Source organism: Ictidomys tridecemlineatus, chromosome 7 (assembly GCF_052094955.1).
Source record: "Ictidomys tridecemlineatus isolate mIctTri1 chromosome 7, mIctTri1.hap1, whole genome shotgun sequence".
Lineage (NCBI taxonomy): Eukaryota > Metazoa > Chordata > Mammalia > Rodentia > Sciuridae > Ictidomys > Ictidomys tridecemlineatus.
Window position 1 is genome coordinate 167,011,183 of NC_135483.1, and position 25,407 is coordinate 167,036,589.

Here is a 25,407-nt window from a genome sequence, read left to right on the forward strand (position 1 = left end):
GAAGAATTTTAAGTAATAGAGTATTCATATGTGGCAAAATTATAACATTAGTATTTTCCTTGTAATCTTCAGTTCCCAAAATAAAAGTATAGACAAAGTAAGTTGATCAAGTATTACCCTAATACCAAAACCAAACTAAAATTTGGTTTAGTTAAAAAAATTACAGAGCTGTATCCCTGATGAACACAGGTACAATAATCCTCAATAAAATACTAGCAAACCAAATCCAACAGCACATTGATAAGATTATATACCATGATCAAGTGAGATTTATCCCAGGAAGGCAAGGATGGTACTATATAGGCAAATCAATTAAGTATAATACATTACATCAATAGAACAAAGGATAAAAACAATATTATCATCTTAATAGTCGCAGAAAAGCATTTTATAAAATTTAATATTCCTTCATGATAAAAAACTCTCAACAAATTAGCTATAGAAAGAGCATACCTCAACTCAGTTAAGGTTATATGACAATCCCACCACTAATATCATACTAAATGGGGAAACAGTGAAAGGATTTTCTCTAAAATATGGAACAAAACCTATCTACTTTCACCACTTTTATTCAAAATGGTACTGGAAGTTGTAGCCAGAGCAAGTAGGCCAGAGAAAGAAGTAAAGGGCATCCAAATTGAGAAGGAGGAAGTCAAACTATCCTTGTTGGCAGACAGTGAATTATATTTAGAAAAACATGAAGGCTACCAAAATATTGTTAGAACTGATGAACAAATTCAGGAAATACAGGATACAAGACCAACATACAAAAACCTCTAGTGTCTCTGTATACCAATAATAGATTAGCTGAAAAAGAAATCAAGAAAGCAATCTCATTTACAATAACCATAAAAATAAAATATCAAGAAATGATTCTAACCAACAAGGTGCCAGAACTCTAAAATGAAAACTATTAAACACTGATAAAAAATATTGAAGAGAACACACACACAAAAGAAGACATCTCATGGTCGTAGAGTAGAATAATCAAATTAAGTGTTCATACTACTCAGAGTGGTTTAGAGATTAAATGCAGATCCCTGGCTAATGCAATTTCTACCTAAATACCAATGATATTCTTCACATATAGGAGGAAAAAATATTTATGGAACCAACCACAAAAGCCAAAGCGGTCTTGACAAAAAGAACAAATAAGGAGGCATCACAAACCCTGACTTCAAAAACTTACTATTAAAGCCATAGTAACTGAGATAGATCAATGAATTGAATTGAATAGAGAAACCAGAAATAAATTCATGTGTATTCAGCCAAGTGAAGTTCAACAAAGGCACCAAGAATACACATTGGAGAAAGCACAGTCTCTTTAATAAGTGGTGTGTAAAAAGTGGGATATTCATATGCAGAAGAATGAAACTAGATCCCTATCGCAGTATACAAAATCAATTCAAAATGGATCAAAGGCTTAAATGTAAGGCATGAAACTATGAACTACTAAAAGAAAATGTAAGGGAGGTGCTTCAGGATGAAGATCTGGGCAAATATTTTTTTGGATTTGACCCTTCAAAAGCATAGGTATAACCAGCATGGTGGCACACATTTCTAATCCCAGATGCTAGAGAGGCTGAAACAGGAGGATTGTAAGTTCACTGCCAGGCTCAACAACTTAACGAGGCCCTAGGCAACTTAGTGATACCCTGTCTCAATAAAAACTAAAAACAGTACAATCCCACTACTGGGTATATATCCAAAGGAAATAAGATCAGTATGTCAAAGAGCAATCTGCACTTCCATGTTTATTACAGCACTAGTCACATTAGCCAAGTATGGAATCAACCTAGGTGTCTATCAACATATGAATGGAAAAGGAAAATGTGGTAAATATATGTATATAATAGAGTATTATTCACCTGTAAAGAGGAATGAAATTCTATCATTTGCAGTACCACTAATGGAACTGTAGGTCATTAAGTGAAATAAGCCAGTTACAGAAAGACAACACATTTGAAAATAAAATAGTGGTTACCAGAGTTTGGGAATAATGTTGGGGAGAAGGGAGGGAGAGAAGGCTTTACAGATATAGAAGTGTAATCAGATGGAAGAATAACTTCTAATGTTCTATAACACAGTTGGATAACTATGGTTATATCAACTAATTGTGTTTTTCAAAATAATAGAAGCTGGGCAAAGTGGCACACATTTGGGAGGCTGAGGCAGGAGGATTGAGACCTTGTCTCAAAAAATAAAAAACTGGGCACGTAGCTCAGTGATAGAGCACCCCCTATATGCAATCTCCAGTACTGAAAAAAAGCTAGTAGCATTTTTAAGTTCTCATCTCTAAAAAAAGGAAAAGTGTTTGAGGAGTTACCCTGACTTGATCATTATACATTGTATACATGTATTGAAATATAACTTTACTCCATAAATATTTACATTTATTATGTCAACTTAAAATATTGTTAAATGATAAGTTAATCAAGAAGAAATTTAATAGGCTGAGGCAGGAGGATCACAAACTTGAGGCCAGCCTCAGCAACTTAGCAAGACCCTACCTCAAAAATTAAATAGGGCTAGGGATGTAGCTCAATGATATAGCACCTCCTGTGTTTAATCCCTACTATCTTTTAAAAAAGTTTAGCAAGCTTATTTAATGTAATATTTTATAATAGTTATATCATTTCTTTTTTAAAAGTATTATATAATTTTTAAAATAGCTTTATTTTAATTTTATGTGGTGCTAAGGATCGAACCCAGTGCCTCACGCATGCCAGGCAAGTGCTCTACCACTAAGCCCCAGCCCCAGCCCTAATTATATCATTTTTAATCATTCAAATAAGATTATAACTCATGTAAAAGGGAGATAAAAATTTTAAGGACTCATATATATACATATATAATTATATATCACATTTGTGTGTGTGTATACATATAAAACAAGTAAAATTGTAATAACTACAGGTGTTCAGATCCTTCGTTTTATCTATTACAATTTGAAGTTAAAAGCTTTCCCATTCCCAAGACAATTCCTTTCCTGGTAAACCTGCTTTTTTTCTTTTTTCTTTTTTCCTTCTCCAAGAAAGGACCTATTCTTATTCTACATTCTCTGCCTGACTTCCATACCTCTGACACTCTGATACATACAATTGTGTTCATTTTATGTTAAATTAATGGATATGGTATATATTTTTACTCTCATTATTTTTCAATGAAAATTCATATGTATCCTGTACCACATGTTGTTTTGAAATATGTATATTTGTGGAATGACTAAATTGAATTAATTAACATAGGCATTATTTTACATACTTAATTTTTGTGATAAGAACACTAAAACTTCATTCAGAAATATTCAAGAATACAAAACCTTGAACCTTGTTATTAGCTATAGTCACCATATTGCACAATAGATCGATCTCTCTCTCTCTCTCTCTCTCTCTCTCTCTCTCTCTCTCTTGGTAACAGAAATTAAACCCAATGGTGCTTTACCACTGAGCCGCATCCACAGATACTTTTATTTTTTATTTTGAGACAGGGTTTCACTAAGTTGCTTAGGGCCTCCTCAAGTTGCTGAGCCTGCCTTTGAACTTTTGATCCTCCTGCCTCAGATTCCCAAGCCTCTGGAATTACAGGTGTGTGCCACTTAGCTGGTCAACTTTTTAATCCAAGGTTGCTTTATTCTTGCAGGGTATAGCAATAAGCAGCATGTCTACATTTCTCACCTAATCTGGGGCATGAACAGCAATGGTTCTCACATGAAGGGAAAGTTCAGATACAAGCTCTTAAAGACAGGATATTTTCTCATGATCAAAAACTAAATTCTGGGCTGGGATTGTTGGCTCAATGGAAGAGTGCTTGCCTAGCATGTGTGAGATCCTGGGTTCAATTCTCAGCACTACATATAAATACATAAAATAAAGATCCATCAACAGCTAATATATATATATTTTAAAGACTGTATCCTCTCTTGTGTTTTCCTTTTTATGTTTTTGACATTTAAAAAGTCAAACATACAAGCTGGGCATGATGGCACATGCCTCTAATCCCAGTGGCTTGGGAAGCTGAGGCAGGAGGATCACAAGTTCAAGGCTAAGTTCAACAACTAAGTGAGGCCCTAAGCAACATAAAAAGAACCTGTATCAAAAAGGTCAGGGTGGGGGAGAGGAAGTGGGGGGACTGGCTATGTGGCTCAGTGGTTGAACACCCCCAGGTTCAATTTCTAGTACAAAAAAAAAAAAAAACCCATAGGCAAAATCACTGCTAAAAGAACATGTTTCCCTTGTTTTGAACTTATACTAAGACAAATACAAGTATTCCCCACTGCTTCATAGGGAGGCAGTTCTTGAGTCGGTTTTTGGAATAATCTTTCCTTACTTCATTTGCTACCCAGTACAAACATAAGAGACCCACACCCTTAAAAACAAACAAAAAAACAAACAAGATTTTGATATCTTCAACCATTACCAAGGCCATTTTAAAAAATGAAATGTAAATTTCTCCTCCATACAAGTGTGGAGAGTGTTGTGTATGGAGAACTTAGAGGATTATATGCATCTAAGGCCAGGGACTAATGTGTCTATTACACAGTTTAAGATATGACAAAAGAATATAGGCAGAGTAGAAAATACTAGAATAACCAAAATAATTGAAGGGGAAACAATTCAAAAGGAAGGTTTAAGGAATTTAATGTTAGGTTTATGATAAAGAAGCTAAAGGATAAGTTAGGTTTTTTAAGTTCTAATACATTATAAAGATGTTGAAGAAGTACAGAAAAATGCAAAAAAAAAGGACTTTATCAGCAAAGATTTTAGTTGAACATATGAAAAGGAGAAGGAAAATCTGGGAATGGGAAAGAGATTCTAGAAGTAGCCAGAGAAGGAAGTAAGAAGGAGCATCAGAGTTGATGGGAGAGGAACAGGAATGAATGACAAGAGAAAGGCAGAATCACACCAGCAAATTTTATAAGCCACAGAAATAATTCAGGGGAATTGAGAGATCTGTTAAAGAATCCTCAAGGAAGTATACTGTTTACGATAAGGGTAACCTCCTTCCTTGTCTTTCCCCAAATCTTCAGTAATGGTCTGCTTTACTCCACTGTGTGTTTGGTGATTAATGTGGGATTTGGATTCATTTGATTTTCATCCTAGATACATGATACTAGAAAAAAACAAGTATAAGAATGAGGAAGGGCTAGTTCAAAAGACTAGCTTTATTCCACCTAAGAAATACCACTTGAGTGATATCTCAGAGCATAAATGTTTGAAGGATTTCAAGTAAGTTCCTCAACATAGTGCCTAAAGTTACTCAAAGTGTGGAATGTTTACATTTTCAAGAAAATTTTTTCCAGTTTCCACTTTTTTAATATATATTTTTTAGCTGTAGATGGATACAATACCTTTATTTTGTTTGTTTATTTTTATGTGGTGCTGAGAATCAAACCCAGTGCCTCATACATTCTAGGTGAGCACTCTACCACTGAGCCACAGCCACAGCCCTCTAGTTTTCACTTTTATAAGTAGTGCTAGTATTATTTGGGTCCGAGGGACGCTGAATATTTTTTAAATGTTATTATTATTATTACTTGTGCAAAAATGCTACCTGGTATTTTAGAAGATAAGACACTCAGAAGGACCCTTGCCCCCCACCCAAAAAAAGAATTCTCACTAAAATTATAAAAAACACTTTTAATGCATATCTAGACTAAATCCAGATCTAGGAAAGATAAGCAGCAAGCAAAGAGGAAACACAGATCCCCTTTCCATGTTGACACTGTTCTCTGGAGACAAAGCCTTCAACACAAGAAAACCAAGCTGATCCCAGAATTCCAACACTGAGCTGACAGGCTCTGAAAGGAGGTTAAAGGGGTCTCCAGGCTATGAATATTCCTCAACTCTGAAACCAAGCAATATAAGCAAATACTTGTTACACTTCCAGGATTCTCATAGATTGAGAGCAAATAAAAATTAGCTCATAATCAGAAATCACTAAACAAACTACCACAAGAAAATTAGAGGACTTCAAATATTTGTATTTTTAAATACAAATATGAGTCAAAAAGCAAGAAAGAGCAAAGGACTATAAAAACCCACTACAGAAATTCATAGAAAAACCAAATAGAACTTTTAGAAATAAAATGTATAGGGGGAAACTTGCTGTATACATTACACAATAGACTGGAAGCAAGAAGAGAAAATTAGTGAAAAACAGATCTGAATAACTTACCTACAATGCTATGTAGAGTGAAAAGGGAATGGCAAATATGAAATAGAAGTTAAAAGATATAAGGAATTAACGAAAGGGTCCACCATAAGCTTACTGGAGTGGAGGAAGGAAAGAATAAGGAAAATAGAAAAGAAGCAATATTTTAAAAAATAATGTTTAAGCCATGCATATTTTACCAAACTAAAAAAGTAAGAATGGTTGAGATAAAAGACAGATTTAAGGATACAATTTATATACCATCACAAATTAAAACAACAACAAAAATTATATATCTTGGCACATTGTACTAAAAGAGCAGAACACCCAAAACAAAGTACACATCCTAAAAGTAGCCAAATAGAAAAGTCAAAGTCACTATACAGGAATAATAATCTGATTAACATTTTTTCTTTTCCTCAACAAAACCAGTGGAATGATGGAACAGTAATTTTTGAAATTACCAAAGTGCTGGAAGAAAATACCAACCAACCTAAAATTGTTGTTGAGCAAACTCTTTCAAAAGTGAGAAATAACAATATATCCAGATATATATATAAGCCAGGTTTACCACCAATATATCTTCTTAACAACTTTTAAACTAAAGGGTAGATAAGAAGAATGAACTCACAATGAAGATTTGAAATATATGAAGAAATAATAAGAAAGGAAAATATTGGTAAGTCTAATATTCATAAAATAATTTTTTAATTTGTGAAAAATTAGAAAAAGATAGAAATAAAATATTAATACTTAAAGAGCTGGTATGGCAATAATTGGGATTAGTATTCTAAGGTCTTTTGAATATTCTGGGGAAATTGAAATATTGATAAACCTTGGACTTTATTAGGTAAGCAGGATAAAATTAGACCACAAAAGATGGAAATAAAATGTATAACTTTCAAATCAGTTCATGGAAAAAAGAAAGAACAAAGAAAAATTTTAAAACAAACAATAAGAACTTCAAATATTAAGCCAATACCAGAGATAAAAGCATGGGAGTGAGTGATAAAACAAATAGAAAATAGAAGCACAGGTCCAAATATAAATGAGAAACCACTGGGAGGGTGGCATACACCTATAATCTCAGCTACTTGAGAGGCTGAAACAGGAGGATTGTGAGTTCAGTGCAGCCCAGGCCATTTAGTAACACTCCGTCACAAAAGCAAACAAACAAAAGTAGGTCAACGACTGGCTGGGGATAGGAATAGGAATTATTGCAAATGGGCATAAGGGATCTTATTTAGGGGATGAAAATGTTGTAAAGCTGATTTATGGAAATGTTTGCACCTCTCAGTAGTAACTAAAAACTACTTGTATACTTGGAATGAGTGAGTTTTATGGTATTTAAAATATACCTACACAAAGTGTTATTTGGAATTGTTTTGTTTGTGGGGTTTTTTCATTTTGTTTTGTTTTTGTTCTAGGATAGGACCTAGAGCCTCATGCAGCTTCATCACTAAATACAACTTGACCCCATCTAATGGTCTTTTTTTTTTTTTGGACAGGGTCTTGCTTTGTTACCCAAACTGACCTCACATTCCTAGGCTCAAAGTGATTCTCCCACCTCAGTCTCTCCAAGTAGCTGGGACTATCAGATCAGCGTGGACTACCACACTCAGATTAAAGGTGCTTTTTCCAAAACTTGTGTGATATATGAAAAGTAAAAATGATAAAGAACCAAAATTAATAAAACAGAAAACAAAAATTCAATAGAGAAGATTAACCAAAGCTTTTTAGTTTATTAAAAAATAATGAAATGAGTAAACCTATAACAAGATTAAACAAGAAAAAAGGAATAAAGACCAAATAAATGTCTGGAATTTAAAAGGGGATATAATTACCCACACAGCAGGATTTTAAAGATAATACTATGACTGAAGAGTGAAATTACAATATGTTCAGTATATTTTTTTATGACTTTTAAAGAATATTCTCTATTTTTTAGGTACAGGATATAAACAAAACCATAGTTAACCTTTTGAACATAAATTTTGAAGTTGTGTTACATATATAAGTTCATAATTATGGCTTCTTAAAATATTTTATCCATATAATCTATTTATGTACATATTTGAATATACATAAATACCTCTCATTTTTATTGCTATGTGCTATGTAGTTTTTAAATAGTATCTCTATCTTTAATGTTCCTGTTAAGGTAGGCCCAAATTACTCATATTTCAGATGATACAACTGAGAGAGGCATAAGTGATTTGTTTTCAAAAACTAAGGATTTAGGGCTGGGGTTGTGGCTCAGTTGTAGAGTGCTTGCCTAGCATATGTGAGGCCCTAGGTTCAATTCTCAGCACCACATAATGATAAATAAAGGTATTGTGTCCATGTACAACTATAAAATATTTTTTTTTAAAAAAAACAACTAAGGATTCAGCCAGGCACAGTGGCACACGCCTGTAATCCCAGCAGCTTGGGAGGCTGAGGCAGGAGGATCAAGAGTTCAAAGCCAGTCTCAACAACTGCAAGGGGCTAAGCAACTCAGTGAGACCCTGTATCTAAATAAAATACAAAAAGGGCTGGGGATTTGGTTCAATGGTTGAGTGCCCCTGAATTCAATCCCCGGAACCCAAAAAAAGGATTCAAATTCACTTTTTCTGGTTCCAAAGTCTATACTCTTTTTTTTTACCATAGTGATTCAAATATGTTGAATATATGTGTGTGTGTGTGTGTGTGTGTGTGTGTGTGTGTGTGTGTATGTATCAAATATATGTATATACACACATATGTATATATACATATATAATATTTATTTTAAAAATAAGAACATAAATTTAAGTGTGAAGAAAACTTGAAACTTAATCATGCAGCCCTGTAAAATAGATTTCTGCATTTAAAAGCACCTACCTAAAAAAGACTACTAGCCCTCTAATTAGGCACTCTTTGAAAGATAACTTGAAAGTGTACAGAACAGAAACTTAGCATTTAAAAAATTGAATGGATATTAACACAATCTCTGTATTAAAGATTGGGATAAACTTTTGACATCTAATTTGATCATTACAAAGTAAAGAATTTACCATCTCACCTGGTTCACTCCCAAAGCTTGCTTCCTCTTCTGACAAAACTACCCTGAAGTAAAGAAAACACATGGGTTTTAGTTAAAATACATTTGGAATTCATATTCCCCAGTTTAGTATGGTTTAAAAAAACTTTTTTCAGGGGAGTTACCGGGGATTGAACCCAGGGATGCTTAAACAGGGATGCTTAACCATATCCCCAGCCCTATATTTCTAAATATTTATTAGAGACAGTTGCTTAGTTAGTTGCTTAGTACCTCACTCAGTTACTGAGGCTGGCTTTGAACTCTTGATCCTCCTGTCTCAGCCTCCCAAGCTGTTGGGATTACAGGCGTGTGTCACAGCACCCGGCATGGTTTAAAAAAACACTTTTTTAAAGTCAGGAAACTTAAAACACTTATCTGTAGATCTCACAAAATTTAAATCTGAGAGTATTTTCTGTTTTAAAGATCTCTATGCTTTCAGTAATCACTTACTGAGTATCTGTACATCAGCATTGCAGGCACTGTGCTAAATTCAAGGTTGAGCATCCTTAATTAAAAATCCAAATGCTCTTAAATCTAAAATTTTTGAGAACATGATACTACAAGAGGAAAAATTCGACACTATGTCCAAAATTATTAAAAATATAAATTTCCTCAGGTAATGTGTATGAAACATATATGAATTCATGTTTAGACTTAGGTCCCATCCTAAGGTCCCATCCTAAGATATCTCATTATGTATATGCAAATATTCCAAAATCCCAAAAGTTATGAAATGTGAAACACCTCGGTGTAAGCATTTTAGAGAACACTGTAAGAAGTTTTATTTTCAAGTTTTGGAGGGTTTTGTTTAAAAACTTTTAGGAAATAAATGAAGGGAATGAAGAATATTCCAGAAAAAAAGTAGGGGAATTCTATTTTAAAGAATAAAGTGATGTTTGTGAAAGAAGAGACATTTACCTAAAATATCCTCAGTCAATATTAATTTTGGATGTTTAGGGCTTCTATCTAATGTGTTGATTTATAGAATCCATGTAATAATCAAAAAATGAGACAAAGAAATTGAACACAGATTTAGCCATTATTCCTAGGGCATAATCTCATAATTGCTAATATTAGATGTATTTTAATAAGTTTTTAAAGACACTTAAAAAGCAATATAATATTTATTTGCAAATACTAAAAGAAATCCTGTAAAGCAGAAAGATATTTAACTTGAAACAAAATTTCCAATGACAGTTATGTGTGTATTTTTCTTAAACAACTTAGATGGAAGAGAAGGTAAAGTGCTTAGGAATCTGTTAGTTAACTCAAAAAGATGTTCTCATCATCTTGAAGATGCATGAGAAGCTTCTGAATAAAACTTGCATGAAATATGAGAATAAAAAACTAGATTAATATATTTCATTTAGCATATGATATTTTTGTTATTTTTTTAAAAACTGAGCCCAAGGTTGCCATACCACCAAGCTACATCCCTAGTCCTTTTTATATTTTATTTTGAGACAGGGTCTCACTAAGTTGCTGAGGCTAGCCTTGAACTTGTGATCCTCCTGTCTCAGCCTCCTAAGTTGCTGGAATCATAGGCGTGCTCCACCACGCCTAGCAGCATATGATTTCAAATGTCAATATGTAATTAAGGTAAGTTTAATGTACAGCTAAACATTTACTAAACATTGATCTAAAACATTTATATATTCAAGTTGGCTAAAAATTTGGTTTGGGGGCTGGGGATATATATCTCAGTTGGTAGAGTGCTTGCCTTTCGTGCACAAGCCCCTGGGTTCAATCTCCAGCACCACTACCAAAAAAAAAAAAAAATCGGTTTGGATTTCCTATAGAGAAAAATGGGGAAATGCTTTATATTTAGGATCACCTTTGATTCAGCAATAATGATTTGTAATTATTTGGGCCTAATTTCTGAGTTTGTTGTAATATTGAGTCAATCTGCTTAAAATAATTGTGGCACTCTGAAAGAGAAACAGGGGGAAGATTTAATAAGAGGGAAACAGGTAACAAGAAGGATGTACGTAACAAGAGACCCTATTTTCAGGTAACCAGTTCCAGTCCTATCTGTGTTGTTTTGAAGATAGATTTTTCCCCCCAGTATTGGGGACTGAACCCAGGGATACTCTACCACTGAGCCATATCCCCAGTCTTATCTATCTATCTATCTATCTATCTATTTATTTATTTTGAAACAGGGTCTTACTAAGTTGGCCTTGAACCTGTAATCCCCCTGACTCAGCTTCTTGAGTTGCTATAGATTTTTAATAGCTTTTCTCACAATTGCTGGCCCTTGTCCCTTGCTTCTCTCCTGCTGTCCCTGCAACAGAGGTACTCATGGCTCTTAATATAAGACTCCCAAATGACAGAATCTAGAGTATCACCACAATTTGTTTAGTACTCCTGTTACTTCCTTTACCTGTAGTGTTTAAAATGAGGGAAGAAAAAACAAAACAAATGTTTTGAAACAACAAATGTGTTGTTTGTAAAAATGAGGTAGAAAAAAGTATTAATGAACAAGAGAAGAAACAATTCTTCCCACATATATCATAGGATGGTGTCCAGGACTTCCCTTACAGTATATAGATTTGCTGGCTTACTTATGGAGGTTTTCAGTAAGAAAACTGCCTTCTATTTGTTCTTCTTTGTGATCTTCAGTAAGTTTCTTTGGAGTATCTTGTAGTCTCTAAAGATAAGAAATTCAATGTTAAGTAGATGGAAAGAATCTGTTTCTCTTTGCATGCAAAATTAGAATAAAAATTCTAAAAAACAATATAGAAATAGTTCTGAACTAGAGTGAGAAATATGGTAAATATGTGCTAATGTGATTTGAACTGAGCCCCACATATGTACTTGTTTATCCTGGCTGCCTGTGGGAACCGCAGACACTGTGAATGTGGACTAGAGACAGACTGGTTTAACAACTATTGAAAAAGTAAAACAAACTTTAAGGGCATCTTTGGGCTGGAAGATACCATGTCAGAACATAAGATAAAAATCCATCCCAAAGCTCAGTAATATATGGTTACAGGATATGAACCCATTGCAAATATTATATTCAACTTGAAGAAATACAACAGCAACCCTTTTCATGCTCTACTGAATACAAGGCACAATGGCAAGTTAAAAGGTACTGAAATCTAGGCTATCAGAACTGAAGAAATGACTATCACAGTGTGACTCTTCTGGATGAGCCACACGCAAAGATGACTATAAGACATACAGATGTCAAAAGCTCTGTAATCAAAGCCAAAAAGCATCTTTCACATGTAACTGTTTCAGAAAGAACTGATCTAATATGTTAGTAGTCTCTTGCGTTGCAATCACACATAGTAATGACCATAACTGGCATATTTGGGGCATCATTAACCATATCTATGGCATTGATATGAGTAAAACAAGGAAATTTGTGTTTTAAACTTCTTTAATTGGACATGATCAATTCCCATCACTTGTGCCTGTTAAATTTTTCCTTCTACAGCCTTTAAAAAATCTCCTTTGCATTTTAATTTTCTTTTCACTCGCCCACATTCCCTAATACCTTGAATCTGCCAGCAGTATTTCCATGGCTTTTAGTCTCACTGGCAGCATTTGGAATAAGGCAAGTGCTGATCCTTGGCTGAAAGACTGCAGGAAAATGTTGCCTTATATTTTATAAATTTGAAATTAGGGATGGGGATGTGGCTCAAGTGGTAGCGTAGCTCACGCCTGGCATGCGTGCAGCCCGGGTTCTATCCTCGGCACCACACACAAAGATGTTGTGTCTGCCTAAAAGAAAAACTAAAAAATAAATATTAAAAAATTCTCTCTCTCTCTCTCTCTCTTTAAAAAAAAGAAATTAAGCTTAGCAAAAAATAGTTTCAATGTTTTCACCCAAATGAAGTATAATAAGTCAAAGCAAGAAAACAGGGGGAAGAAATGTACCTTGAAAGCTACAAAATCATATGGATGAAAGCCAACACAGCCCTCACAGATTTGGGACATCATTTGAGCTGTTTTCTCCCAAAATCCAAGCAGTGTTCTCTGCAGAAAAAGAAAAGGAGACACTATAGTTCTGCTTCTCCTCCACGATCAGTTCTGTGCTCTATTTCCTCACTAGTGTAGTATATGATTAGTTGCTGCACAATAAACAGCAGGCACTAAATTCAATTGTTCAAGAAAAGTTGAACTATAAATCATAACTTTAGGGGCTGGGGATATGGCTCAAGCGGTAGCGCGCTCGCCTGGCATGCGTGCGGCCCGGGTTCGATCCTCACCACCACATACCAACAAAGATGTTGTGTCCACCGAGAACTAAAATTAATATTAAAAAAAATTCTCTCTCTCTCTCTCTCTCTCTCCTCTATCACTCTCTCTTTTAAAAAAAGAAACTTTATATTTAAAAAAAATCATAACTTTATATGAAAGTTAGCACCAATGTCTGCATGCATGTGTGCCTATTTTTTAAACAGCACTGGAATGCACACTAGAGCCTAGAGAGTGACTGCAGCTAAAAGAAAGAAAACTAATGAATCAGAACCTGAGGAATCCAAAAGCAAAATGTTAAAAGCATGGAAATGCCAATCACTATAGAAGGATAGACATAATGTATAATCTTTATGTTGCTATCATATAAGAGCATCTTTTTGAGAAAATATTTACCACTAATTTGGCTTTTCATTGAGGGTTCAAGAAAGACTTGTTCCAAAAATGTGTTGTTCTCAAGCTAACTCAGGTAATTGAAAATTTTTGTTATTGCTTCAGTGTTTGTATTCAAAGTGAAGGGAATGAGTGGAGAAAATAAAAGAACTGAACTAATTGTTATTGGGTTATGGCATGATGCTTCACAAATAGTGATGCACTTTTTATTTTCAAATGCATCTTTTTTTTTTTTTTTTTTTTGCTACTGGGGATTGAACTTAGCGGCACTTGCCCACCAAACCACATCCCCATCCCTATTTTGTATTTTATTTAGAGGCAAGATCTCATTGAGTTGCTTAGCACCTGACTTTTGCTGAGGTTGGCTTTGAACTCAGTCTTCCTATCTCAGCCTCCCAAGTTGCTGGGATCACAGGTGTGTGCCATCATGCTCAGTTCAAATGAATCTTTCTTGATTCCTACATTCCATAGTTTTGAACTGAATTAGGTAAATTCCCTATAGAGTTAATACCTATTTCCTTTGATTTTATTATTATTTTCCTATTTAAGTACAGTTCATTTTACTTTGTTATTTACAAATATACATTAAAGTCAGCAACTGCTGCTTATTAATATCTAACTTATTCATTATGTGTTATTTATATGTGATTTGGGGTAATGAAAGCAGAAGTAAGACCTCTGAGGAGAAAGCTATTTAGGATGGTAATATGGCAGAATGAAAAACACACATGACCTAGAATTAGAAAAGTTATGTTTTTCCACCGAAAACTGAAAAATAAATAATAAAAATTCTCTCTCTTCTCTCTTAAAAAAAAGAGAAGTTATGTTTTTGAATTCAATATTGCTATTTATTTTAATTCTCATAGGTTTTACTTTTCTCATCCATAAAATGACAGAAAAGCTTTCAAACTTTTGGAGCCACAATATCTTTCCTTCATATGAAAGTTTATGTAGAAATTTAAAGTGAGAAATTGAAAAGCTCTAGTTGAATCAAAGCTAATGGGGTCTTGCATTTAGCCTTGTCAACATTTCCATTTACAAGTAGTGGTCCCCTCTCTCCCTAGAACACCAAGGAGAATAATGTGAAGCTACTAGAGTAGATAATCTCTAAGGTCTTTTTCAGTTTAGGACTTTATAATTTTCTGACTGTTGTAACCTCAATGAGTCAATTACAGCAGATTCAAAGGAATCTGATCAACTATAATTTATTTGTACCCTTTAGACAACTTTTAAAAAGGAATCTCACCACTCATCTTTACTGCAAGGGCATGCTGACCATGGAGGTGGGTACCTGGTAGGTAGTGAGTGAATGAGATAACATATTGCAGCGACTAGCTCCAAGTAAATCCACTTTCTGACAAACATCCATCTTTAATTTGTCAAAAGAACTTTTGCTATTTCTCACTTGGATCTGTACCTGTAATCACAAAAATGCTATTATTACCTATAGTACAGATATAAACATAGCATACAAGTTCATAATAAATGTTTTCAGACACATGAAATTATAATAAAGGATACCAATTACTCTGCCCAGTATTATTAATATTTCATGATTAATGAAGACTCTAATTGTAAAAGATTCTTTCTAGTAGATATCTTTAGGTTGAGAAAGTATGAGATGATAGATGGAAATTATATAGTTAATAAGAAAAAATCCAAATAAAAAGAAAGATCTAAGATGTTCAGGATTATGGACAGTTTTTGTCTACATGCAGAAGAATAAATGGAAATGGGACTTATTTAAAATGTTGAGAAGCATTAATAATATTTCTGAATCATGGAGCCATTCATAAATTTATATTCAGGCCTATTTCCTATACAGAGAGTGAGTCAGGAGTGATTGAGTAATGTGAACACTCAACTTTTAATTATATCTATTACGTGAAAAGTACTCTTCAAGGTACTAGGATATTATGGTAGTTTCCTACCATCTCTGGGTACAAAGGCACAGGAAAAAACATAGTAAATAAATATACAATATAATCTCAGGCTGCAAAATAGCAAATAAGTTAAAAAATGGGTGACTACTTTTAATAAAATTGGGCAAACTTTGGTGAGTTTATGCCTCACATTTCAATTGAGACAAAAGATGATGAGCAGGCTATGCTGAGACTCAATGAAGAGTATTGCAGGACCAGGGAAAAACAAGGACAAGGGTTCTACGAATGGGAGAGGGCAAAGAGCTTATCAAGTTTTCAAAAAAGGAAGGCACAGGGTAGAGCATATTCTTCTTGGAGCACTGGAAGCAAGCACAGGATGAGGCTGTAGAAGGACCAGGGATCAGACAATGCAGAGCTTTTTTAGTTCAGATAGGAATTTGGATTGCATTCTTGTTTTTCTTTTTTAATTGAAATGAAATTCACATAACATTACAAGTAACCATTTCAAAGTGTACAATTCAGTGGCATTTAGGGCATTCACAATGTTGTGCAACCACCCCCTTGCACTGAATTCTAATTGTCAAGGATTGTAACAGGGATAGAATAAAAGGTTTCTGGGGCTTGAGGTCATGTGTTCACTTACTTTACAAGTCTGTTGGGTGTAATCAGTGAGGCAAACCGATTACATACAATAGCTGGCACAGTATACAGCTCCATCAATAGTAAATATTTATTATAGCTTCTCTATGAAATGAATGAATGAATGAATGAAATTTAATGTCCAGGCATAGTAAATGTAGAGGATATGGTTTATAATAAGCTTATTTAGCAAAAACATTTGTCCATACATAGATAGTTGCTTACTATCTATAGGTTTGTGGTCAAACTTTGTATTTTGGCAGAATGAAAAATTTAAGAACCTTCCCTTTTCTTACAATTAATAAATTTACACAAATTTTTACTTAAATTAGATATTTTTTCCTCAGTAATAAACAGTTTTCTTCCTACAAACAAGTTCCAAAAGTCCAGATAAAGAACATTTAAAGTGTAATTAGGTTATGAGGGGGATAAAAAAGATTAGTAAAAAGACTGATGAGGGTGCTGGGGATGTGGCTCAAGTGGTAGTGCACTCGCCTGGCATGCGTGAGACACTGGGTTCGATCCTCAGCACCACATAAAAATAAAATAAAGATATTGTGTCCACCTAAAGCTAAAAAATAAATATTAAAAAAAGAGAACACACACACACTAAAAAAAAAAAAAGACTGTTGAAGTAGGGATACCATGCCATTCAAAGAGTAAAAATAGAAGAATAACAACCTTTTATACTTTAACCAAAATCTCCACACAACCAAGAATTCATAATAAAGCATATTTTTTAAAAAACAGTCAGGTATTAGTATATAATCATATTTTATAATCTTCATTCTGTATCAGTTCCATATTTTATGTAACTAGAAAAGGAAAGTGACATATTTTCATACTTTTCTGAACTTTTCCACTTGTTTCAAGGTGTCTGGGTCCAGTTCTTGGGAGACATCTTTCATCCACAGGAGAGCTCCTCTGTATTCTGTGCGTGCCTGCTCCATCCTATTAATTGTCATCAAGGTATCTGATACTGCCCTTTGACTGAAAGTTGTTACTTCTTGCTTAAGACGAGACAGAGGAGTACACAAGGCCAGTCTGGTGACAGAGAGGTAAGAATCAGAGGGTTGCACATCCCACATGCAAAACAAAAGTTTAAACCAATCAACCAAAAAGCATTGTGCTATAAAGATTAGTTTATAGTACAGGTATGAAGACACGAATTGGTGTGAATATACTGTGTATACCACCAGAGATATGAAAAATTGTGCTCTATATGTGTAATAAGAATTATAATGCATTCTGCTGTCATATATAAATAAAAAATTTAAAAATTAGTTTACAGATAGGAAATTACCAAGATGGCTAAAGAGATAGAGAAAGCAAATAGGAATAATATAGCCAATTTTGAATAATTAATAATGATATTTTGTACTTCCTTTTTTACTTAAGGAAATATATAATTTTTACAACATTGTAGGTATTAATTCATGCATAGATAATCTGCCAAGTAACCCTACCATTTAGAAAAAAGTTCTCAAGGAACAGAGAACCTGCATTCATAAAACACAATCCAATTCATACACAGCCTTTTATTTGGCAAGTTTAGGAAAAGCCTGGGTGCAGAAGATCAGATAAAATGCTAGAAGAATTAATGAGTATGGAAATCTTAGCATATGAGGATGAGGTAAAGTACTTAAGAAACAAAGCAAATTCAGCTCCTCCACTCTGCTTTTGACTTTATGGCACTAGAGGGCCCTAAACTCAGTCTGTCTCACTATCTTCAAGATGGACTACTGCACTGATGTGGTGGCTTTGAAATAAAGCCACTTAATCTGGACATCATCTTTACAGGCCTAAGAAGGCCTGTTTTCATTTTTCTTCTGAAATACAAAAATTCAGATTATATTAACAGGAGATTCTTTGGGGCAGGTAGTATAATATCAAAAAAGTGAAAGAGGGCTGGGCATGGTGGCACACACCTGTAATCCCAGTAATTTAGGAGACTGAAGCAGGAGGATTGCAGGTTCAAATCTAGCCTAAGCAACTTAGCAAAACCGTAAGCAATTTAGTAAGACCCTTTCTCAAAATAAAATATAAAAAGGGCTGGGGATGAGGCTCAGTGGGTAAGTGCCTCTGAGTTCAATCTCTGTACCAAAAAAAAAAAAAGTGAAAGAGGGTGTGAGACAGCTCAGTGGTAGAGCACTTGCCTATCAAACAAGAATGTGAAAAGAAAAAGTGGAAATATACATATTTTAAATGTTAGCCATTCTGTGACTGTTACATTAAGTCATTTATGAAATAGAAATATAGGCCTAAAGGCTATTTCTAGGAATTAAGCAATGAAGAACATCAATTTTAGAATAGTTCTTTTAAATCCAAAATTAATAACTAAGAGCTAGGCATCAAAACAATTGTATACTACAATATGCTTCTCTTTTCCTTAACTCTTCATTGGAATGACCTTTCCTTTCCAAACATGCAAACTTAAGACATATGTCGAAATTGTCAAATAGACTATAGATATAAACATGATGAAAAGCCATGGGTAAACCTTTGCTTGGCAGAAGAACAGAGTGCCTTGCCAGTGGCATCCATCATTTTTCCAGCTTGAGTAGCATCCCGTTCTGCTTGAAACTTTAAAAAGAGCCCTAGCTCATTTTCTTCCTCTGATATAACTAGGGGGAAAAAATATAGTATAGTTAATTATTTCATTCCATCAATTGTTTAAAATACACACAAAAAACTAAAATTCTCACACCAATAATTCTGATATTAATAATTACTTGGGGAATATAAGAATTACTTAGGAAGGAATAAGAAAAGACTTATTGTAAAAATGCAAATTTCTGGGCTTCATTTCCAGAGAGTCTGATTTTATATTTCTGGAGATACACATTTTACAAGCATTCCAGATGGTTTTGATGCAGTGAATTGATAGACCTTGCTTTGGGAAAACTGATCTTTATTGAAAAAAACAAAACAAAAAAAAGGAAGAAAATTACATTTTCAAATGTGCAGAAATTTTAGACTCATTGCCTATTACAAAGTATTTTTTCCTATTTATATAGTTGTTGATTTATTAGTGATTCTCATCCTTAGTATCTCAGACCCACAAATGTCCACAGTTCTGCTGCAGAAACCCTAAAAGTTTCAGGCTAGCACCTGTCAATAATTGTTGGTTACCAGAGTAATTGTGTAGAAACTTTTGCTAATTGAATGAGTATTTTATCACTGTCAGATCTTTTTATTTTTATTTTTTATTTGTTCTTTTTAGATATACATGACAGTAGAGTGTATTTTGACATATTACACATATGTGGAGTATAACTTCCTATTGTGGTTGTATATGATGTGGAGTTACACGGGTTGTGTATTCCCATATGAACATAGGAAAGTTATGTCCAATTCATTCTATGTCATTAGCTGTCAAATCTAATAATAAAAAAGTAGGGGGCTAGGGTACAGCTCAGTGGTGGAATGTATGCTTAGCATGCTTAAGCCCCAAAGTTCAGTGCCAAATCCACATTAAAAAAAAGAGGAGGAGAAACTGAACTTGAGTTTACATGTCTTTTAAAATCTCATTTTCTAAAATTCCACTTTTACTTTATCTTACAAAAATGTCAGATTAGAAGTAAACCACAAAACAAAAAAAAGTTGTCCCTCACTATAGTTTTAGAAACAATTATATTGTATAAAGTGACACTCTAACCACAATAAGATAGATAAGTGGGAAAAGTTATAAAATGTCCAATTGAACAAAATAAAACAAAATGTCATACCTATTCTCACCTTAGTGCACTGAAGAAAAACTGAAGTTTAAAATTTTAGGTATGTCCCCATGTTCCTCTGAGCCAGCAATAGAATCAGCCCTTCTCATCTACAGATTCCCCAATCCTGCTGCTTCTCTCTGTGATATTTACAGGTGACTCTAGAACATGGTAGTGTCATGGTGGGTGACTGTACATTCTCTGGTATCCTCTTTAATAAAACCATTTATCATATTATGAACAACTCACCTGATCCAGAGTGGATTGGGACTGGGGGGAGTCATGTTAATTTAATATTCTAATTAATCGAGAGATGTACATTTCCTTTGAGTCAGAAGTTTATAAATGTACCTCAGTGAAAACTACTAGAAAAAATACTCATTTTTGTATGATGATTCAGAAAGATCTCTGAGAAACTAGTATACTTCATTATAAAGTATCAAGTGAATATAAGCATCACTGAGTCTTATTTTTATCAATGCAAAAAAGTAGGGAATATGGTTGAATGTGTGCTGCGAGTGTGTTGAGACCTGCCTGCAACATCTACTGAGATCTCACCCTGATATGTTCTTCCCCTAGTCAAGTGATTTCCATAAAGATTTATAACACTGGAGGTTGGGGTGTAGCTCAGCAATGGAGAACATTCTGAGCATTCATCATGAATTCCTAGAGATTCCATCCCTGGCACCAAAAAAGAGAGAGATTTATAGCACTGTACTAATTTACTGTTTGTGCCTGATGTAATTCCCATATTTGTCTGATGTTAATCCTAACAGAAGATGTATTAATATAAGAGTCTTCAAGAAAACACATATTTTTTTTTAAGAGAGAGTGAGAAAGGAGAGAGAGAGAGAGAATTTTTAATATTTATTTTTTAGTTCTCGGCGGACACAACATCTTTGTTGGTATGTGGTGCTAAGGATCGAACCCGGGCCGCACGCATGCCAGGCGAGCGCACTAACGCTTGAGCCACATCCCCAGCCCAAGAAAACACGTATTTATATACAATTTCAAAGAGAAGTACATAATGAAATCTAAATATGTGTAATCTCTTCCTTATTCTGAAATGTTCTATCAGAGTGCTAAAAGATCTAGTGATTTCAGGACAAAATTTAAGACAAACAAACTTGCCAATATTTCTTGTCATCACTTCTATCACAAGACTTCTTTGGTCTAATGACTGTAACAGCTTTTAATTGCTTGGTAAAATATACTATCCCAATAATCTGACCCCAAACTTCATTTGCTCCTTTATTCCCCTATTATTCTCAGTTAGAAACTCTTCTGCCCATGCATGTTCTTCTCATTTCTTAAGCTCATTCCCTAGATGCCAAATCTTTTCTCCATATATTGAGTTCTATAAACCCTTGAAGTTTTACCTCAATTTCCATTTATAGAGTTGCATTGCTCTATTCCAGTTATTTTTCACTTACAGGAATTCAGAGTCATGTCTTTATTTCTATACTGAACTCAATTATATACTATTTGTATCATCTCTTATTTTTTACAAAAGTTGTTTCTCCCAACTATTTCCTTGGGAAAAACACATAGCCTTACACATAGCAGATACTCATAAAATACTTGAGTAACTATGCCTTACTGAATTTCTGTTCTTTTCTGAGCTGTTGGTGATTGAACCCAGGGCCTTATGCCTGCTAGGCAAGTGTTCTTCCAGTGAGTCACATCCCAGCCCTGGATTTCTTTATTTAATGGGATGGTATGTGAGCTTTGAATATAAAGTAGTAAGATTAACTTACATAGCTTCATGAGAAATCATTCATTCACTGAGCAAATATTTATTGAATACTGAGTAGATTCTAGATATTGTTTATAGGCTTCAGGGACATAAAAATAAAATAGACAAAGTCCTGTTCTTAAGGAGAGCATATTCTAGTGGTGAGAAGAAAAACAGCAGATAAAATATAGAATGTTAAATAACAGGGAGCTATGAAGGAGAAGGGGTACTGTATTTTAGATATGGGGTTTGGGGAATTCCTCAATATAAAGATGACATTTAGTCATACCTAAGGGAAGTTACGGATCCCACCGTGAAGACATGCCTGCTGTGAAAGAGATCAATATAAGTTCAAAAAGACAGGTTTTAGGAAATGTGATCAGAGAGGTAACCAGGATCATAGGGGTAGCCATATCCAGTAGGCCACTGTATTTGAGCAGGAAAAAAAATCCAAGACTGAGTTCCAACCCAATGAGGTCAAGGGGAAAAAAGAATCCAGCAAAAGTAGAATGAGAAGAAAAAAACAATTAAGAGGAAAACCAGGGAAGCGTGGTGCCTAGAAGCAGAGTGAAGAGCAGCAGATAATAATCAACTGTGTTAGATGACATGATAAGCCTAGTAAGGACTGGTCATTGGGCTTACCTCTTCATAACCTTGATAAGAGAAATTTGATGGAGTGGTAGGGATGAAAACTAGAGTGGGTATAAAATTAAGCAAACAGAAAGGAATAGACTGCATACAGTTATGCCAAATTTTTCCGTATGAGGAGGAGAGAATGGGCTAACTCTGAGAGTAAGTGGGGGTCAAGAAAGAAGCTTTTAAGTGATGGAAGCAAATCTACTTAAGACTCTTGGCAAGAAAACAATATCGGCAGGGTGAGAAGATGCACACCTGTAGTGTCAACTACTTGGAAGACTGAGGCAAAAGGATCACAAGTTCCACACCAGCCTGAGAAATTTAGAGAATGAGACCAATCTCAAAATTTAAAGAGGGCTGGGATATAGTTCAGAGGTAAGAGTACATGTCTACGCATTGGGGTTGTGACTCAGAAGAACACTCACCCACATGGGTGAGACATTCAGTTCGATCCTCAGCACCACATAAATATAAACACATAAAATAAAGGTACTGTGTCCATCTACAACTAAACAAAATTAATTTTAAAAAGTACATGCCTAGCATGTGTGAGGCCCTAGGTTCAATCCCTAGAACTTTAAAAAAGAAAGAAAAATGAACATCACTTTTGAATCTCTGTCAAAGGATTTGATGAACTAGAGAATATGAATACTAAGGATTTTGAGAATAGGTCACTATAAATATTTGTATTTTGCCATTAAAAACTGCTCACAGGGGCTGGGGTGGTGGCTCGGTGGTAGCATGCTTGCCTAGCATGCATGAGGCACTGGGTTTGATTTTCAGCACCACATACAAATAAATAAAATAAAGGTCCATCAAAAACTAAAAAATATTTTTAAAAAACTGCTCACAAAATAGTTCAATAAGCCACTATTTTTCCATTAAATTACTTGTTTTCAATAATACAAACTAGGGAAGTGATATTGGGCAAATTATATCATTATATTGTGTGCATGTACAAATATGAAACAAAAAATCCCACCATTATGTGCAACTATAAAGCACCAACAAAGAATGTAAAAAAATGCAAACTAATATTAATTTTCAATGGGGATTATCAGGTACCCATGATGTCATACCGTTGAGTCTTAGCTGATATTTCTCAACTATCTTCAGAAGTTCAGTGCACGTCTCTTGAATGGAGTGAAAAACCTTGAAATACAAATTTTATTAAGACACTTTAAAGAACCATAAACAGATATAATTTATAAGAACTTCAAAAGTGGAATTTTATGTCTATTTTATAAATATTTTGTCTATTTTCCATGGCTGTGACATATTTTAGCCTTGGTTTTACTTTTTATAAAAAAGCACATTTGGATTTCACCCATTGGATTTAGAAAAAATGATGATAAATACATGGGCTAAATCTGTGTAATTTATTCTCCTCTCAGCTGCAACTATCTAAACACCAAACAAGATGTATCCAATATAAATAAACTGCACCAAATACTGCCAACCACAGATGAAAAGAGTATAACCTAAGAATGTGTTAACTCTGAATTTGGCTTTTTCCTAACATTGGTATAAACAAAACAGTGCATTAAACTTACTATAAAAATAACACATGGGCTGGGGTTGTGGCTCAGTGGCAGAGTGCTTTCTTAGCATGTGTGAGGCACTAGGTTTAATTCTCAGCATCACATATAAATAAATGAATAAAATAAAGGTTCATCAACATCTAAAAAATATTTTAATAAATAACATTACAAGCTCAGGTGTACTGTTATGGTTAGGATAACAATAATGTACTATACATTTCAGAGAGCTACATGAAAGGATTTTGTGGGCTGGGGCTGTAGCTCAGTGGCAGAGCGCTTGCCTAGCATGTGTGAGGCACTGGGTTCGATTCTCAGCACCACATAAAAATAAACAAATAAAATAAAGGCATTCTGTCCATCTACAACTACAAGAAAATTTAAAAAAAAAGAAAGGATTTTGTAAGTTTTCACCATAAAGAAATGATAAATGTTTAAGAAAATAAATATGTTCATCCTGATTTAAACATTATGAGTTATATACATGTATCCAGCATTACATGGTACCCTGTTAGTATGTATAATTTTTGTTTTTATGTATAGATAAAAATTAAATTTAAAATTTAAAATAATATTTTACAACATCAAATATAAATTGATTTTGGATTATTTTTGTTTGAAATTTTCTGTGGATATTAATTCTTTCGGGCTGGGGCTGTGGCTCAGCAGTAGAGCACTCGCCTAGCTTGTGGGAGGCCCTGGGTTCCATCCTTAGCACCACATAAAAATAAATAAAATAAAGATATTGTGTACAACTACGACTAAAAAATAAATACTTAAAAATATATATATTATAAATTCTTTCATTACCACTGTCGCTAACTGCTAACAAAAAGAAATAAAATATCTAGTAGACTTTCATTTGAAAGTTAATCATGTGATGGGCTGGGGCTGTGGCTCAGTGGTAGTACACTTGCCTGGCATGTGTGAGGCACTATGTTCGACTCTCAGCACTGCATATAAATAAAAAAAGATCTATCAACAAGTAAAAAAATATTTTTAAAAAAGTTAATCGTGAAAATTTGAGCTGAAAATACATTATACACATGATGTAACTATTCACATATCTTTATAAATTTAGGTTTCCCAGGTAAATAAGCCAACATGGATTTCAGAGTACAGTCTCCTCCTCACAAAATCTTCTTACAGTGAAGAATTTTTTGTTTATTATGATAGTTTATTCAAAAGACCTTGGCTCTGTGTTGTAATATCAAGCCCTAATCTTTTGATTACCACATAAGCTCCCAATATCATTAAATGGCCTGCATATCCTATCTCTGCCCCAATTTAGCCATAATTTAGATACCTGATCAAACCCAGGGAATATTAATAATAAGCATGAAAATCTTGCATGGAAAATATCATCAATTTTTCATGTAAGTTCAGATATGTGTGAATTGAATTTTGTAGCAGGTCTTGGCAATTTAAAGATGTTTTAAATGCG

General features: G+C 34.1%; 1 protein-coding gene across 3 annotated transcripts in view; it reads right to left on the reverse strand.

Moving 5' to 3' along the window:
* The window catches only part of Ica1l (islet cell autoantigen 1 like), a 66,944-nt gene that overhangs the window by 20,512 nt on the left and 21,025 nt on the right, over nt 1-25,407 (reverse strand). For 2 of the 3 annotated variants that reach the window (XM_013364587.4, XM_021735693.3), the window contains 7 exons: nt 23,505-23,577; nt 18,839-18,962; nt 17,184-17,382; nt 15,108-15,233; nt 13,103-13,201; nt 11,779-11,864; nt 9,197-9,240 (listed from right to left, as the gene is read on the reverse strand). In XM_013364587.4, the coding sequence (XP_013220041.1) occupies nt 9,197-9,240; nt 11,779-11,864; nt 13,103-13,201; nt 15,108-15,233; nt 17,184-17,382; nt 18,839-18,962; nt 23,505-23,577 (751 nt within the window). The remainder of the gene's footprint in view (nt 1-9,196; nt 9,241-11,778; nt 11,865-13,102; nt 13,202-15,107; nt 15,234-17,183; nt 17,383-18,838; nt 18,963-23,504; nt 23,578-25,407) is intronic. The other variant, XM_040294728.2, reaches the window with a different exon arrangement.